The sequence below is a fragment of the Ornithodoros turicata genome, chromosome 2 (assembly GCF_037126465.1).
Source record: "Ornithodoros turicata isolate Travis chromosome 2, ASM3712646v1, whole genome shotgun sequence".
Lineage (NCBI taxonomy): Eukaryota > Metazoa > Arthropoda > Arachnida > Ixodida > Argasidae > Ornithodoros > Ornithodoros turicata.
Genome location: NC_088202.1, coordinates 108121732 through 108138809, shown reverse-complemented (window position 1 = coordinate 108138809; position 17078 = coordinate 108121732). Strand labels below are relative to the sequence as shown.

General features: G+C 43.9%; 1 protein-coding gene across 1 annotated transcript in view; it reads right to left on the bottom strand.

The window, feature by feature from the left end:
- Positions 1-938: 938 nt before the first annotated feature.
- LOC135385934 (anaphase-promoting complex subunit 2-like) overlaps positions 939-17078 on the bottom strand; it is a 29439-nt gene continuing 13299 nt past the window's right edge. The window contains exons 8-13 of the mRNA XM_064615564.1: positions 16507-16624; positions 14142-14317; positions 4338-4624; positions 2764-3022; positions 1245-1480; positions 939-1181 (exon numbers count right to left, since the gene is read on the bottom strand). Coding sequence (XP_064471634.1) covers positions 966-1181; positions 1245-1480; positions 2764-3022; positions 4338-4624; positions 14142-14317; positions 16507-16624 — 1292 coding nt within the window. The 3' untranslated portion in view covers positions 939-965. The remainder of the gene's footprint in view (positions 1182-1244; positions 1481-2763; positions 3023-4337; positions 4625-14141; positions 14318-16506; positions 16625-17078) is intronic.

Here is a 17078-nt window from a genome sequence, read left to right as displayed (position 1 = left end):
CACCGAACGGCGGCTCCGGCGCGGAAAAGGAATGCGATACTCTGTACCCCTATGTCGTGACTCTAATAGAAGTAAGTGAGCGGTAGCGTATTCTTTTATGTTTTACTTTTGTTCCCGTCAAAAGCGCAATTGTGTCGTCTGCAAAGGCTGCCATTATTGTTGCACTAAAAAGGCTCTGCCGAGAGTTCTGGCCATGGCTCAGGCAATGAAATGCTACACGTCTCATCAAGCACACTAGCGAACTGCTTAAAGGTTCTTCGCAGTTTCCCTTCTAAGCCTACAACATTTCCCTTGATCAAAAACAAGTCGACGTCCTTTGCTGAGAGCTGTAAGCTAGTGTGGGAATCGTATAGGGAAACTGGAAGGCAAATCCCGTCCGTAACAGCACTGCATCACACGCGCACCTGTGTAGCGCGCATAAATTTAAACAGGAATATACTCATTCTTCCATCAGGAACACACTCATTACGAATTTAATGTTCATTTGACTCTGTCGTATACCCACGCTTCGCGACAGGCAACGTTCAGGGCTGTCCTCCGCTGAAGAACATTATAAAACTCAACTAAACGTGCGTCGGGAAGCTGGCGAACGGCGTTACATCCACACTGTGCAGTTCGCTCCGCCGCCGCGGGAGGGGCGCCACCGATCGCGCTCGTCCCCAATAGCACTAGAAGCCCCATTTTGAAGGAACGCCGACGTCGTAGCGGGGTGAGTGTGGTGTCCGTGTACAGCACGTACGTGACTGAGAAGAGCGAATCAGACTGCGCTCCGCAAGCTTATTCGCTCTTCTCCGTCACGCGGAAGGGCGGAGCGGCGCTCGCGGACCTCGTCAACAGACGAGTTCAGAAAATCCCAGAGTGCTTGGTGTCGCTTTGAACTGTGGGAGTTTCTATAATCATAATCTTAATCATAATCATAATATTTCAGTTACACAGTACACAAGGAAACAATTTTATTTACAAATTCAAACAGTATCAGATTTTGGCAGTTTGTATTGGCCGCCGGAATATAGTAGTTTTTGCTTTGATACCTGACTGTCGAGGAACTGCCGGAGTTCCTGAACTGTCAGCTGTGCCGTGCTGGGCGTCTGCATGGCAAACATTTTCAACATGGTGTGGATTCGTTCCAAGGTCAATGCTTCCAGATTTGTCAGCATGCCAATGATATATGACCAGTACATCTGAAACAAAAATAATTCAAGTTAGTGCAAAGTTCTGCATTCGTGTATTGTGTATTACCGTACCTGCAAGTCACTTTCCTTCTGATCTTGTGTGGATGCAGTAACAGATTGTGCCTCTTCATCATCTTCCTCCTCAACTTCAACATTAGGGGCTGCAGGTTGACCATCTTCCACAAGCACAAATAATCCTACTTCCTCTTCTCGTATTAGTCCCTGACTCTGCCACAGGGCAAGTTTGCGCCGCAGTACTGTGTTCGTCACATGTGTCACGCTGCTAAGTTCGTCTAGAGTCCACCGTGCTGTAAATATTTCAATGTATTGCAGCACATATAACAGCCATCTTGTTTGCACAATACAGTCAAAACCTAGATTGATGTAATAATAAAAATACGTCAGTCACTAAAAAAGCCAGTCAGTGGCAGCAATCGAATCTTCGCTTCTTGATTAGTACCAGGTTCAATGCCCTCCAGTGTCTGGAAGGCTGCTATACTTAGATATTTCATGTTCTTAGGTACCTTGAGACTCGTGTTTTGCGTGTCAGCTTGCGTGTCCCAACCTCAGAATAGTTACTTTTCATTAGGTTGTTGTATTGGGGGTTACATTTGTTGGTTCTGGTTGTTGGATACAGTGGGTATTGACAGCGGAAGAGGTATGGGGTAAGAGGACCTTAGGTGCGATAAGGAAGGACATGTAGATAAGTACACATTGCTGTTTACTCCCTGAGCAGAAACTGAATGCAGTCGTGGCTCGTTAATATGGACAACTCAAATTATGGACGATTTTTGTGGTGTCCAAACTTTTTCAATGCAGTTTCCTCTTGTTAATATGGAAACTCGCTTTTCGGACAATGGACGGCCCAGCAACGTATAAACCATATGTAGTCCATGTATTTTTGTCTCGTTATTATGTACGGTATCAGTTTGGAGGGCAAGCCTCTCCCCACATTCTACAGGGTAATTTTTTAAAGTAGGACGTTCCATTGTTCAGGGAGCTGTGCCCTCTCCTTTGAAACCGCCCAGAAAAACTATAAGAGGCATGGGGGTTATTTGCGGACACGAAGAGCCTGGAAAATCGTGTATGACGTCATGACTGTTCCGAACACGTCCACAGGCAATTGATCTTGGTGCAAGAAGTTCCGCCTTTAGTTAAACATATTGCAGTCGCTTGGTAGCTTACGAGCAGAGAGGTCGTACAGTTTTCAAGGCAACTTGTCAGGCTGTGGCGTTGATGACTTCAGCAACACCAAGCCAACGGTCATGTCGACTGTGGCTCAAGCGGCAGCAGGCTTTATGTATTGCTGACGTTTTGCTAATGTGCAAAGAAGTATACCTTCAAGCAGGCACTAATTCGGGATTTTTTTCCAATAAACCTCCAGCATTGTTTTCGTTATTTCCTTGGTATTCGATAATATGGACGATTTGGTCGGGGACGAAAGTATCCACATTAACGAGGGACTACTGTACACCTTTGCTCATGTGAGAAAGGTGCATATGGCCACCATAAATACATGCATGCTCTCAAACATATTTCTGTTCTTGACCTGCCTTTGGAGTGAATGAGTTTCCAACAGAAAATTACTTACATTTTTCTTGGAAATGGTATATGATAGTTGCATGAATAGGTGACACTGAGAAAGTAAGAACTTTGTTGCCTATTTCAACCTCTAGTTCTACTTGTCCAAGGTGTGGTTTCCACTGGAGTGTTCGGTTGCCTTTTATAGTTTCGAAGGCCTTGGTGTAATTGTCAAGGGCATTCTGAACTTCAGGTGGTAAAACAAGCTTCTCTTCTGTTAATGTTGGCCAAAATTGTGCCGAGATGACCACAGCGGAAACTTCAAACTCCTGAAAATAGAAGTGAAACGCAGAAGTGAGATGAACTTTCTGAAATCTCCTCATTTGTGAGTCGAAACCAGGCTAATCTGTATTTCTGCTTGCGTTTCTCTACAATCTTTACCTGCGTCCCTTTTTGTATTGGTGATGCTCACATAACCAATGGCAAACGTCAACATGAGTAACCATGAAAGTGTTTTACATAGGCACCTCTCACCATTGGCTTATCAAGTTATCATCAGTCTATCAACTGCAATCTTCACTTTAAATTTCAGTTTGTTTGAAATAGCCTTGCAACAAGCCAGAATTATAATGCATTAAGGCCTCTAAGTATGAAATAAGAGTTGTGTTGTAGTCGATGAGGCAGCTAAACATTGAAGGACAAACAAAACACTAGCATCACAATGCTGAGTTGTATACTTCAACTGCCATCATTCAATTGAATAAGAGTTGCTTCATTAATCACACAAATATTTCAGTGCACAATTTTGGTATTCAGTCTGATACTACAAGCCAGTTGGTTCAAAGAATGTAACTTCAAGAACAACTCTGATAGAATCACAAATATCTGGCATAATCACAGTTCTGAGCTGCAAAAAGTCGTAAGCTTTTTAACCCAGTAGAGGAACAGCCTCTGTTAAAAAATATTGTCCTGAGGCACGTCCTTTCACATTAAAGTGTTTAAGGTCTTATTTAACAAAACAAAGTGAGGAGGGACCTGATGGTGCACACACACTACATGCCAGGACAGATCGGCGCTTGGGTGGAAGGCGTTAGGAGCAAGTCACAATTCACAATGACTTTCACTTTGAGAGCCGAAAACAAATGGAGCTGGAGTCTCAGCTTTCACGAGATCATCAATGTTGCAAGAGCAATAGTTGATCTTGGAACCTGTGTGATGCATATTCCTTGAGGAATACATGTACAAGCAGTAAAGAAACCATCTTGGTTGACAGCTATAAAAAATGCATTCATTCGCAGAGTTTAGCTGGCAATAAGATGTCCTATGCTATGTCAGAGTAACAATACTGTAGGTCATCGTTGGTATATGGGATACTGCCAAATTTGTCAGAGCGCAGCCTTCTTAGAAATGCACTTAGTTGATTCTTGCCATTTATCTTGAAAAGCCATTAGATGGAAAGACAATCTGGTAGCTGATTTAAGTGACCCGATACCTCCAACACCATTTTTAGCACAGTTGTCCTCTAAAGCTGCGCACAGCTTAGAAAACAATGAGATACAGCAGCAGCAGCAGCAGCTCCTAGACTGGGTAATAATTTCTCTCTCTGCATTTCTCTTAATACATTATGCAGAAAGAAGTTCTCACCCCAGCATGATATGCAGGAAGTTCTCCTGAGGATAGGTGTGCGTTGAGTCGCTTTGAGTCCGCAACGTCCCGAAGCATGACTTCGCAGGAATGAAGCAGGGACTCTCCAAAGCGCAGCTTGAGGCACTCCAGGTATCGTACCTCACGTTCAGTGTCAAGGCTGCAGGTGAAAAGCAGCCTTTGCGCCAGGAGGGACTCATACTCGCTTGCAAAGAGTTCTTTGCTTCCATAAATGTTTACCAGCATGCTCACTATGTCTGAAGTGCGTACTCCTTTTGACACTTGCACTGCAAAGAAAAGTTACAAAATGGAAAAATTCACTACATACTACATAGTTTCCAAGGCCGAAAATAAAGTTGTTGTTGTTGTTGTTCGTAAAACATGGTGTGTTTCGCACCTGATAATGCATTATGTGCAGGCTCAGGAATGTCTGTCTGGGTAACTTCTAAGGAAATCTCTTGATGAAGGGGTATACAGAAATACTGCATACTCTATAACAGCATCACATCATTAAAGGGCGACGGAAGCGAAAATAAGCTGCAAAGCTGTTTGCCTCATATTGCGATGTGTACCAAAACAATCCGGAACGTACGTATTAGTATTAGAATTATATTATTAGTATTAGAATAGTATTAGAATTACGTATATTAGTTGAAATGCCGCCACAATCGCGATATAAAATTCGGCCGCGGAGCACTTTGAGCCCCTGGTGAACGCCGCCGCGCCGCCGTAGCAGACCACGGAAGTGACGCACGTTGTCTCTCCTGTTGGAGTTCCTGACCTTCATTTGGCGGTTGTTTTGTGAATGGATGTTGATTTTCGCGACAAGAAAAATTGTACATGCTTGTGAAGTCTTTCCTGGCTGTGCTACAGCATGTTGCCGACTTCCTTTCAGCAACGCGAGGATATAATGTTCCTTGCACGATCGACACACGGACAGACAGCACAAACATAGCGGCAAACATCGACTGACGTTTATAACAAAGACAACACTACCGAGGCTGGCCCCCCAAAATCCATCCGAAGGAAGGTGATCTCATTCTCTATAGGGGTGAGGGCTTTGCTGCTTACATTGCTGGCTGTCTTACCTTGCGTTCGGCTGGGATATGTTTCAGAACAAACATGCTCTACCGGTCTGTGGTTGTTTCAGTGGCCGTATTGGCCATTGGCGCTTGACTGGCAATCCAGAGATGCGAAGTTCAAATTCCGCCGATGTCTGAGTTTTTTTATGACTGTCATGCTTCAATTGTTTCCGAACGATAGGAATCTTATTCTCGCCGCGAATCCGTCTATGCTTACTTGCAGACAGGTGAAACAAGACAAGGAGTGCGCAGATATATAGTTGACGAATGGTTCAAAACTAATCCAGAGGTGCTCATTATCCTTGGTTTGTCAACGAAGTACATCAGACTGAAAGAAGGAGCGGCCCCGTCTGTATTTTCACGAAAACGGAAGGCACAAATTTTTACCTCCACTTGGCGTTTCGGCGTACGTCTGATTCCCGCTGCGGGGAAAGAAAGAAAGACGAAGAAGCATGTACGAACCCATCTCTCATAGGATATATCGCCTTCAGACTTCCACGAGATCTCCGAATCGAACATCTTCAGGCGTTATTCGGAATTCGCCGTGTTTATCCCGTTCACCGGGCAGCCGCACATGGAGCTCGAGAGACATTTGACGTCACGCGCTCCTCAGATTTTCCCGCAATGCTTTGTGGCAGCGGGCGCGCTCCATGGGCGATCGTGTCGGGTGGGCGGCCCAACGCGCTCGTAATCGTCAAAAGTATGCCCATCTGTACAACGTACTCGCAAAATACTACAGTAGAATCTCGGTGATGCGATCACGGATGATACGATGAAAGATGAAAGTCACTGAAAAGGTTAGCCAGCTGTAGGGATCGAACCCACCCCAAGCAGCAAAATGTACTGAAAGTCGGGTGCAATAGGGGTGGACGGGTAGGTGGAAAGCCTTGAACCGACTCGTGAAACTAAGGAACATCGATAAGACACATACCGTCCACCCCTATTGCACTCGACTTTCAGTACATTGTGCTGCTTGGGACATCTTCTGGATTCCAGCCTCAGAACATCAGTTTACCTCTTATTCAACGGATGATACGAATTCTTTTCCGGTCCCGGCTGGAATGCCTATTCCTCCCATGTATTAGAGTTCGGATGATACGAACGCGTTATCTTGCCCTTACGGATGATACGAATGAGCCGAGGATGCGACAGAGGTCGTTCCCCCGTGACGCGAGAGCGCGCGAGTCATGCTGCTGCGTCTTTCGAAAAGGGAGGGCGATCCTCACCACGAACTCCCTTACATCATGTAGCGCAATGCAAGCAATGACTTTCCTTTTGGTGGTGGAGATAAGATCAAAGGGATTGAACGACCCGGAACCTTATCACCTTATCTCTGTTTTGACCTTTTTACCCCCCCCCCCCCCCCGCAACAATAAACCGCAAAGCTGTGTGACATCGCTCTGTCTGAAAACAGCTACCAGAACCCCAGAACACGTGGAGGGAACATATCAGGACAACTTGTGGCAACATTACGCGTCACCATTCCGCAAGTCGGCTTCACCTAACGCCTGCTTGCTTTAGGAGACGCTCGCTTTAGACCATTGTCGCGCGACTCGCGGGTGAAAAGCACGTGCTACGTCTTCCGAATCATCTCGCGTATTTGGGCAGCATTGGCCAAAAACGGAGACACAAAAGCGTTACAACCGACCTCTTTCATTGACAGTAACGGAAAATGAACAGTCGCTGTCTATTTTCTTGCCTCAATTTTTATTTTGGTTTAATTCGTTTGATACGAATTTATTCCGCGACCCGGTGAGATTCGTATCACCGAGATTCTACTGTAGTGGCACCATAATTCTACGTAATATTTACACCTTGTTCGGTCCCTTTTTTGCAATGGACAAATTTCGCTTCCGTTGTCCTTTAATGAGCAATTCTAAGGTTAGTGCCAAATATCCCTGTGTCTCGTAGCTCCTCTCGTAGCCTTTCTGGCAAAGATGCGTCCACTGAGTAACTAGTCCCCAAGGACTGGCAAGGCAGGATGACGAACACCAGAAGCCAGTCATCTTGAAAGGCGGCATTGTTTGTAGGACAGACAAGTGAAATAACTTGTTCTTGTTGACTTCGTATGGCCTTCTTCGTATGTCTCAGAAACACCATCACAGATTCGCAAGAGTTCGTCGTACGTTTGACCTTCCATTTGTTAGCACATAATCACTACTACTTCACTCTGGCGAAAGAAAGTACAGTGAACTCTCAATAACTCAAGCACCCACTATCAGGGTATCTTAGAATGACTTAAAGGGAGCTTTGACTTATCAAACCTGCCTCAGGTTCTGTTGAAAATTGACCCCCAAAATGTCGCACTGGCCAGTAAGAGCTTCAGTAAGCTTCAGTTGATCACAACGTACACTGACTTTTTTGATGGAACTGTCGATAGCATGTGCTTCGGTGTTCGAGAGAGAGAGAGAGAGAGATTTATTTTATTGATCCATCAGTGTGTACAAGTTATTTGGTAGGACCGCTAGGCGAACCTGTATTGCGGTCCCGCAAATCTGATGTAATGCTAAATGTGCATACAAATTAAATATATAGATGAGCAAAACAAAAGTAACAACATTGTAAGTACAGTCCTACATGAAGAAACAGTGTCAGTCACAACAAAAATATGTTAGCTCACATCTTGCTTGAGAGCATATTTCTAAAAATATGAAGGCTAGTCGCTTTTTTAACCTCAGATGCAAGTTCATTCCAATTTTTGCCTGCGAAATATCTAAATGAATGTAAACCATAATTAGAACGTGGACGAGGAAGTTGAATACAATAATCGTTATTCCTTAACGTATATGGGCCTGTGCAATAACTAATAGAGATTAATGAGGATTTAACCATGTTATGAAGAAGTTTATACATCAAGAGAAGACACTTGTACTCGAGTAATGAGAAAACATCTTTAACATTAAGAAATTGAAAGGCGAAGGTAATTGAGTCAAATGGTGAAAGACCCATTATAATTCTCAAAGCTTTTTTCTGAAGCAGATACAGCGGCGTAAGATTTGATTTATATGTAATACCATATGCTTCGATACAATAAGAGATATGACTATGGATAAGAGCGAAATAAACATTTAACGATACACTGATAGGAACTAAATATTTTAGGCGGGACAACGCAAACAACCCTTGTGAGATTTTTTTTCGAACGAAATTTATATGAGGTTTAAATGTTAAACACGGGTCTAGATATAACCCTAAGAATTTTACTGTATCTACTGCTTGTAGCCGAGTGCCACAGTACCAAATGTCAAGATTTTGATGAGCAATCCTCCTCTGCCTGGGGTGAAAGACCATATAACACGACTTTTTTAAATTAACTTTCAGCTTATTTGTCGCCATCCATAGGGAAAGCCTGTTAAGAACTAGGTTTGCCTTTTCAAAAATTTCATTTATTGACATGCCATCAACAAATATGTTTGTGTCGTCCGCATATAATATGGTAGTGGTTGAAAGTACCTCAACGAGATCGTTGACATACACTAGGAACAAGAATGGGCCCAGAATAGAGCCTTGTGGTACGCCACACGTAACATTTTTTGAAGATGAGTAATCATTATCAATTATGACATACTGTTTTCTACCCGTTAAATAATTTCGCAAAAAGTCGAGCGGAGGACCACGAATTCCATAGCACTCAAGCTTCTTTAATAAAATTGTATGATCAATTAGGTCGAATGCTTTTGTTAGATCGATGAAGATACCCAGGGTTAGAATTTTGTTATCAATGTTTTGTTTCAGGTATTCAACTATATCCACCAAAGCAATTTCTGTAGACTTCTTTTTTGTGAAGCCATACTGTGAAATCGAGAGCAAATTTTCTCGCATAAAGAATTCTTGAAGCCTGGTTAGAATGGTTTTCTCAACAATCTTACTAAAAATTGAGAGTAACGATATTGGACGAAAATTGTCAACTAATAACTTGTCACCCTTCTTAAAAACAGGAGTGACCTTTGCAATTTTCAACTGCCCAGGAAACACACCTTCCGCAAACATGTGATTGATCAACTTTGTTAGTGGACTGGAGAGTAGGTGTTTATACCTTTTCACAATAGAAACCGGAATACCATCATCTCCAGCAGATCTTGTATCTTTTAGGTTTTTAATTATGTTTTCTAATTCCATGGCGTTAACTGGAGCAAGGAAGAAAGAATTTGGATTACGACAAGGGAGCATCAATTCTAACCCGTGACCATCATGTTGACAGCTGATAATACTGTTAACAAAGTGCTCGTTAAACATTTCGGCGATATCTCGCTTATCAGTGATAAGGTTCCCAGAGGAATCGCATAAGGAGGATATTTCTTTTTTAGAAGTTCTTCGATTCAGTGCCAAATTAATTGTATCCCATATTTTTTTACTATCTCCAGCCGCCGATGAAATTTGTTTTTGAAAACTTGTTTGAAAAAAAAAAATTTGTTCCAAACTCTGAAGCAATCTGTCCTTTTGATTTCTCACCTGCTTGAATGGCTTTTATCACTTCACACTTTTTTACAAGTGTAAGGGTCTTCGGCCCCCTTTGCTTTAATGTAGAAAACGGCATGCCGCCCAAAACAGCAGCAGCACACACAGAAAATGCATTCCCGATTTCCAACCTCACTGAGTCTTCAGCGTCTCCCGTTCCCACAGCATGTGGTCACATGCATCTAAGTGGCTTGGCTCCGGCTTTAGATGGATTATGTCGACAACACGTAGATCTACTTGACCTCTTCAGTCAATAAGGTGGCTGCATTCGCATTTTTTACTTTTTCAGAAATTTCGAGTTATGAGTATGAAAAATGTTTCTTGGGATGAAATAACTGTTCGGGATAACCAATACAGTAAATCTCGGTTATAACGAACTCGACGGTCGCGCGCAACCCGTTCATTATATCCGAAGTTCGCTATAAATGGAATGGACAAAAAATTTGATCCAAAAGGCCAGCAGTGTAAGAAACATGAGTCATGTATGCCGTTCATTGAAAATACATCGTTAATGGCGCCTGTTTATACACAGTTGTGGAGATCACGGCGTTTTCTAAGTCATCGAGATGGTCCAGGTGGGCCGCGGCGAGCGCCTTCGCGTACACAAAATCGCGGAGCGAAGCAACGTACTTGAGTGCCTCCGCTGTAGTTAAAATGTAAGGAGGGAAGACACTGTGTCATCATCATCGTCATCGGAAAGTTCGTTTTGCGGCGGGCGCACGTTGGCAATGATGTCCGAATCACTGAAGTCCGCGACGGCTTGTGCGTCGTCATCTGCTGTCGCGAACTCCTCGAAAGACTGAGAGCCGTCAGTCAGATTCGCAGCCGTTGCTCTGCCCCAAAGTTCTGTGTCGGTATCACGCACACTAAAGTCCACTTCACGATCGGCGTCTGTAGCCAGTGCCTGATGAACAAATCCAGCTTTTCTGAAGCAGTTTCGCAAAGTTTCCCGCTTCACCTGCATCCATGACGCCTTAATCATCGGCCAAACGGGTGCACGTGCAGCGGATGGTGACAGCGCATTGGCTGCAAAGCGAGGTCACGTGCAAGCGGCGCCTGACAAATCCGCGGGCGTCTGACGTCGCGCGCTCGCCTTCTCCAGTGGTCGAGGGAGCTCTTTCGGTCGCAGTAACCGAAGGCTCCCCGGCAATTCGTTCATAATAGGCGGGGGCAATTTCCATAGACTCAATACAAATTTTGACGGTCGTTCGTGAGGCATTCGTTATAACCGAAGATTCGTTATAAGTGGGGCTGTTATAACCGAGATTTACTATTTCAAGTTATATGGCCTCGACTTAAGCAGGTTCTTTTTACATTATGGGTATAGACCCTTTCGTGACGCCAGGGTGCACCAATGCGCATCAGCTGGATGTGTGCCCCGTTGGTTTTCCGGTTACACCTGTTGTTTGCAAAGACCCTTTCGACAGCTCCATGCAGCGCCAGCATGTGTTAACCTGTTTTGTGCCCTGTAGGTCTTCTGGTTTGCACTGTTCGTTTGCAAACAGTGAAATGGTCTATACTGCAGCTACATGGGAAATCATGGGTGTTCGACTTAAGCCTACATTTCTACTTAAGCGGTGTTTGACTTAATGAAAGTTCACTGTACTTGTAGCCATACAGCAGGCCACAAGGAGAGCTGCAAGCAATTTGAGTCATAGTAGCGGGGATAACATTTGCTAAGTGCACCACTTGCACCCAACAAACCATTAATATCTCTGGGACATTCCTACAATGGCACAAATGTTCGCAATATCTGGACATCCACAGGATACCTATGGGATATCCAACAACGACACTTGAGTTTAGGTCTTTTCCGACACCAACAGATGCCCTATATATGTCTGCAGGATAGTATGCTCAGGATGTTTAAATATCTCATAGAAAGCAGCCTGCAGATCCCAGGGACCCATTGGAGATCGAGGCGTGCAGAATTTGGCACTGAATGAACGTCGCAGGAATGTCACCAGGATATCGTCGAGAGATATATGGATGAATGGTGGATGTTTATAAACTCTTGTTCCGAATATCAATTTAATTGTAGCTTTTCCATTGTGCTGGTAGCAAGCAAAAATAACTTGTCTGAGCGTGAGAATAGGGTGAACAAGTAAAAGCTTGTAACAAGTAAGTAACAGCAGTGTATTTACGCAGCATTCTTCGAACAACAGGGGAAACATATTGGTTTCAGATCCACTTAGCAGGTAATCACGTTACGGAGATAATAACCTGAATTAAAAACACAGTATTTGACAGGAAGAGATGTCTGGAAAGTTGTTGGCTATACTTTGACTCTATGCAGATGCACAGGAATCGCGAAGACGCATCCTCGTCACCGGTACAAATGTTTCACGCCCCACTACACTTGACGAATATGCCCCAACAATTTGTATTTCAGTATATGCTTCACCCAGTTCACAAATGGAGGTTACTGCGGCTCCCCCAGTGCCCACGGCAACTAATGCAAGCATTGTGCAAGGTACGGCACTTATGCTGGTCACAGTGTAGCTGTACTGTGATGAATGTGGTACTGCCACAAACCCAGCCATAATGTAGAGTGGCAAAAGCATTTTGATATATCATAGCCCAGGATGTGGCATTGCATTGGATAGCATAGTGCAACATCTCTCAAAGAACACAGTAATATTAATTAAAATCGAGGATTTGAGAACATCCTGTGAATATCCAAATATCCCGAAGTTACGTCTCTGGGACATTCTTGGAATGTGTAAAAAGTGGGACAAACCACACCTGCCACGAAATACATGAAACATCTACAGGCTCTCAGATAATCCCTGGGATACTCAAACGTCCAGATCGAGATATCACGTGGACATTGCCTGGACATGTATGGTTTCCTGGGCGCTGTTTGTCGAAACAGTGGCAGCTCAATGTGTAATTATTGCATCAAAAGCCTCTGGAATAATTACGTGCTCTTGTGGGGTTGGGGAACTGGAAGACTAGAGCCATGGTTCTATTCCACGCGTGAGAGGCAGTGGAAAATTTCAGGCATGGTTGAAACTAGAGGTTGGAGCACATTAGAGTTGGCGAACTCAAATCGAATATCAACCACTTGAAGCATTCGATTCGCGAATTGAATACCTAATACTCTATAAGTAGTAATTTTCGTGAGGAACTAATTTTCGCGAAATTCGCGAGTGCTCTTTTCTTCGCGAGTTAAAAGTTCCACGAAATATTCAAACCAATTACAGAAAAATATGCGAATGAAATATGTAAGAAATTTTACCCAAGACGCTGAGGCAACTTATGTATGCAGTTTCTCATGCTATTGTGCTGCATTGAATGCCAATCGTACAGCTTGGGACAAAAGTTTACGGAACACGGTACTGACGTATTTCTTCATCGGAGCAGCTCCCTGCTAGCTATCAGGAAGAGACTGAGTAAGAAATGGGTGACTGTATACTCTGTCCACCAACTCAGCATGTGTGTCCATTCCTGTTTGTTACTAGGGTGTTGTTCCAATTCAGAAATATGGCACCCTGGTGTTCCATGAACTTTTGTCCCAAGCTGTACCTGCTCGATGCGGTGACAGGAATGACGGGAGACAAGGCAATTTGCCAGTGACTCCGATGCCAGTCGAGTAAGGACCCCGTAATCTCAGCCCTCTCAGTCAGAAGGACTCAAAAGAGCGAGAAATGCAATGGGTGATTACCCAGCTGTGATACCTCTTGTTAACTTCTTCCTGGATTTTCAAGGTGGAGGGCCCTTGGGACCCCTTGTACAGGGTCAACGCACCGCGGAACCGCGAATTCAACGTTCTGAGAATTTAACAACATATACAGTATTCGACTATGGAATGCCTGTTATAGGTATTCGACTATCGCCGCATATGAACGAGATCTCCCGAAAGTGGGCATTGTATCATGAGGCCCTGAAAGTGGGCTTTGGATTATATTGTTGATGATGAAGAGTTTCCTAATTACGTCAACTGTAGCAGAGAGAGCAGACCTGGAGTGTACAATGTAGTGCTAGCTTCACCGTAAATCTGAATGATGATCTTGGTGTAAGTAGGTAACATCCTGCAGAGGGCCTGAAGCATTTATGCTTACTTTTTCATTTAGATATTAAATGAGAGAGACAGAAGTTCTCTTCATACACATCATCAGACACTAGATTTTTTTTTTTAAGTTGGGGACATTTTAGGGACAGTAGAGACTACTTTCCCTGACTACTCAAATAGCACTTCTTAGAGAGTTCTTGGCAATGTGGGATAGGAGCGTGGCACATGTGTTTGAAATGAAGACTTTACCTTGCTCATTGCCGACAGGGTCAGGCTGCCAGTTTTCCCAATTTTCGTCATCTTCCTCGCTCTCACAATTATCTTCTGTTGTAATAGGAGTGAACTTTACCAACTCCCCTGCCAGTTCAATACAGTTTTCATCTGTCAAGTTTGATACAATGCACCTGACTGTGTCCTCTCGTGTTCTGTGCAGGAGAAAGGAAATGCATATTTAGCAGAAGCAGCACACTATGTAGGTACACAAAAGCCTCAAACGAAGGCAACAGTGATGAAATATGTGACGTTGTACAGCACCCGTTATACCATTACTAGTTGCACCGTATGCTATAGATATGGAATTGCAAGCTCTTTGTATCATAAATATTGTACTATCATGCATCCACGTAAGTATCATACATCTTGTGTAAGTGTGTGACATACAATACCACCTGCAGTGATGGAACTGCCTCAGAGCCCACGGGCGCTGGCGCTGGCGCACAAAAAAGCTGCATTTGGCGCAGAATTTCACAGAATGGCGCACCTCCGCCGTATGTATCCCACTGCGTCCCACCGCAATACGTCGTGTTTGCAATGCATATCGGGGTTCAGGACACCTGGGAACAATTATCGGCACGTACGGTTTAAGTCCTGAAAGCTCAATTTCTCGCGCTCTCCTTACGCGCCTACACTCTGCGAGCACGCGCGATGTTACGTAGTAGCGGAAAGCGTGGAGCGATCCATAGTACAGGCGCTGGCAACTCCGGAATCAGCGTCGTCAGTTATTCCCATCCACAATTAGTTAAAACGCGGTTGTTTAAAAACAACTCCCATGCAAACGAGCCAATATTCCATCGCAGGCACGTGGCGTGCCCACATGTTCGGTAAATTTGTACAGCCACCTTTCGTCCAGGACGCAAACACTTGATGCACTAACAGTGCGCTTTATTGTTCACAACTTCTCTTTGAAGTACAACAACGTAATATTCGGTTCAGCAGTGACATCCCGGCAGTTTAAGAATCTTCGTCGACTTGGCGGGCTCGGCCGAAACGACACGGCTTGACTCGGCTTTGCTGTCCAGAGGCATCACGAGAATAGAGAGGGCGCGGGAGCATCGCTCGCGGTTTTTGTTTCGTTTTCATGCGTCCGAACCCGGGCATCTTTGTTCGGCGCAGCTGTGGCGCAGAATTAGGGAAAATTGCTTTTTCGGCGCAGGGTGGCGCAGGCAATCCCAAATGGCGCACTTTGGCGCAAATGGCGCAGCAGTTCCATCACTGCACCTGCCTTGGCCCTCAACTGTCGGACAGCAGTATCCATCAAATGGATAAAAAAAAAGAAAGAAAAGGCAGAAAGTATACAACCATGCTTTCCAGAACGAGTTTTGGTGTAATCTCTTCTTGCAAATTTCTGCTACTGTTGTTTACAAAAGCACACATCAGCCTGCACCTGTGAAGTACTAGAGCTTGATTTCATACAATGACGTACAGCTTTGAGAACTGCATTTTGACAACTCATTAATTATGCAATTCAGTATACTCCAAGGTTACGTAACAGAAGGGAGTAGCATAAGGGAATGGAAATTAGACATACGCGGCCAAACATTTTTTGTGTCATTTAACTCACAAAATGCTCGATCCCTTCAAACTCAGCAACAGTTGTCGGCTCACATTATGCCAATGCGTCAACTCACATTTTACCCACGGAATTCACACAAGTATTTTGCCTTAAAAAATTAACACGACAGAAGGCACACACAAACTACGTATGTGCAAGTAAATATAGTAACGTGTACTAGTACATGCACCACCATGCTCAGCTATGCCAGGTTTGTATCCTGTTTATATTCCTGTTATACATTGTTTAGAAATGTATCCAGAAATTAGAGGTTTCAAAAGAGAGCATTCCAAGTTGCTGAAGATACTACTCAATGCTGTAGTACAATTGTTTGCTAGCTGCATGTGCTTGTGTATCTAGTAGCTCTCAGCTGCAGATGCAGAGGAGAAATAGCTGGAGATGGATTAAACAAGGAGGAGAAATGTATCCGCAACGATAAAGCAATACAAGTAGACAAAGAGAGATGCTCGTATGAACGCCTAACCGCTCTGGCGGAACCTCACGAGAGGTGATGAGGAGATTCTCTTTTTTTGCTCCTCCTCGTGAGTTTGTACCAAATGCTGGTTGTTATGACAAAATACGAATAACTCTGGAAATATGTCGATGCAGACCGAAAGGGCTAGCAGGACAGCGGCATGGTGCCAAATGCACCTGCCGAGCATATTTATTTTAATTATGGTAGGGAGCAAACTTCTTCTTTGACTGCAAACATAATGGATATTGGATATGCTATTATGGATAAATAGCTTGCTTGACAGCAAGCTCCAACAATAACAGACTTACCTCAGATACCTACAAACTGGCTCACACACTAGTTGAAGTATGTAGCCAGTTGAATCGAGGACACGTAAGGCTTTGATGGCTGAAATGTACGCAGTCAGTATATCTACAGTGTTGACACCTAGAAAAGAAAAAATGAAATCGCACCACAAACAGATGAAAAAAAACAAAAACGAGTTGAGCATGAACAAAACAACAAAGCAGCTTCACCCAACAATGTGCTGGAATGTTTCACCTGTGTGTACCACATACCAAGCATTTTTTTTTAAATGGTGTTGTTACACCTCAATAGTTGTGGCTGATTACATTGTGGACTGCACACCACAGTCCTGACAAAAAAATAATTACTTTTCTATTTGGCATATTTGGTAACATACAAACGCATCTAGCTTTGACTTGACAGGAATGAGCAGTGTGGCCAATCCAACTGGTACTTGTAGGCACGAGACCTTACTCACTGTCATTTCTTTCCTGTCAAGTTTCAAGGGGGGGTAGGGGGGTAGTACGTGTCATGGGACAGGTGAGAAGGCACTGTGCAGACATTCATCTGGAAAGTCTTTGGAAAACCTAGGGAA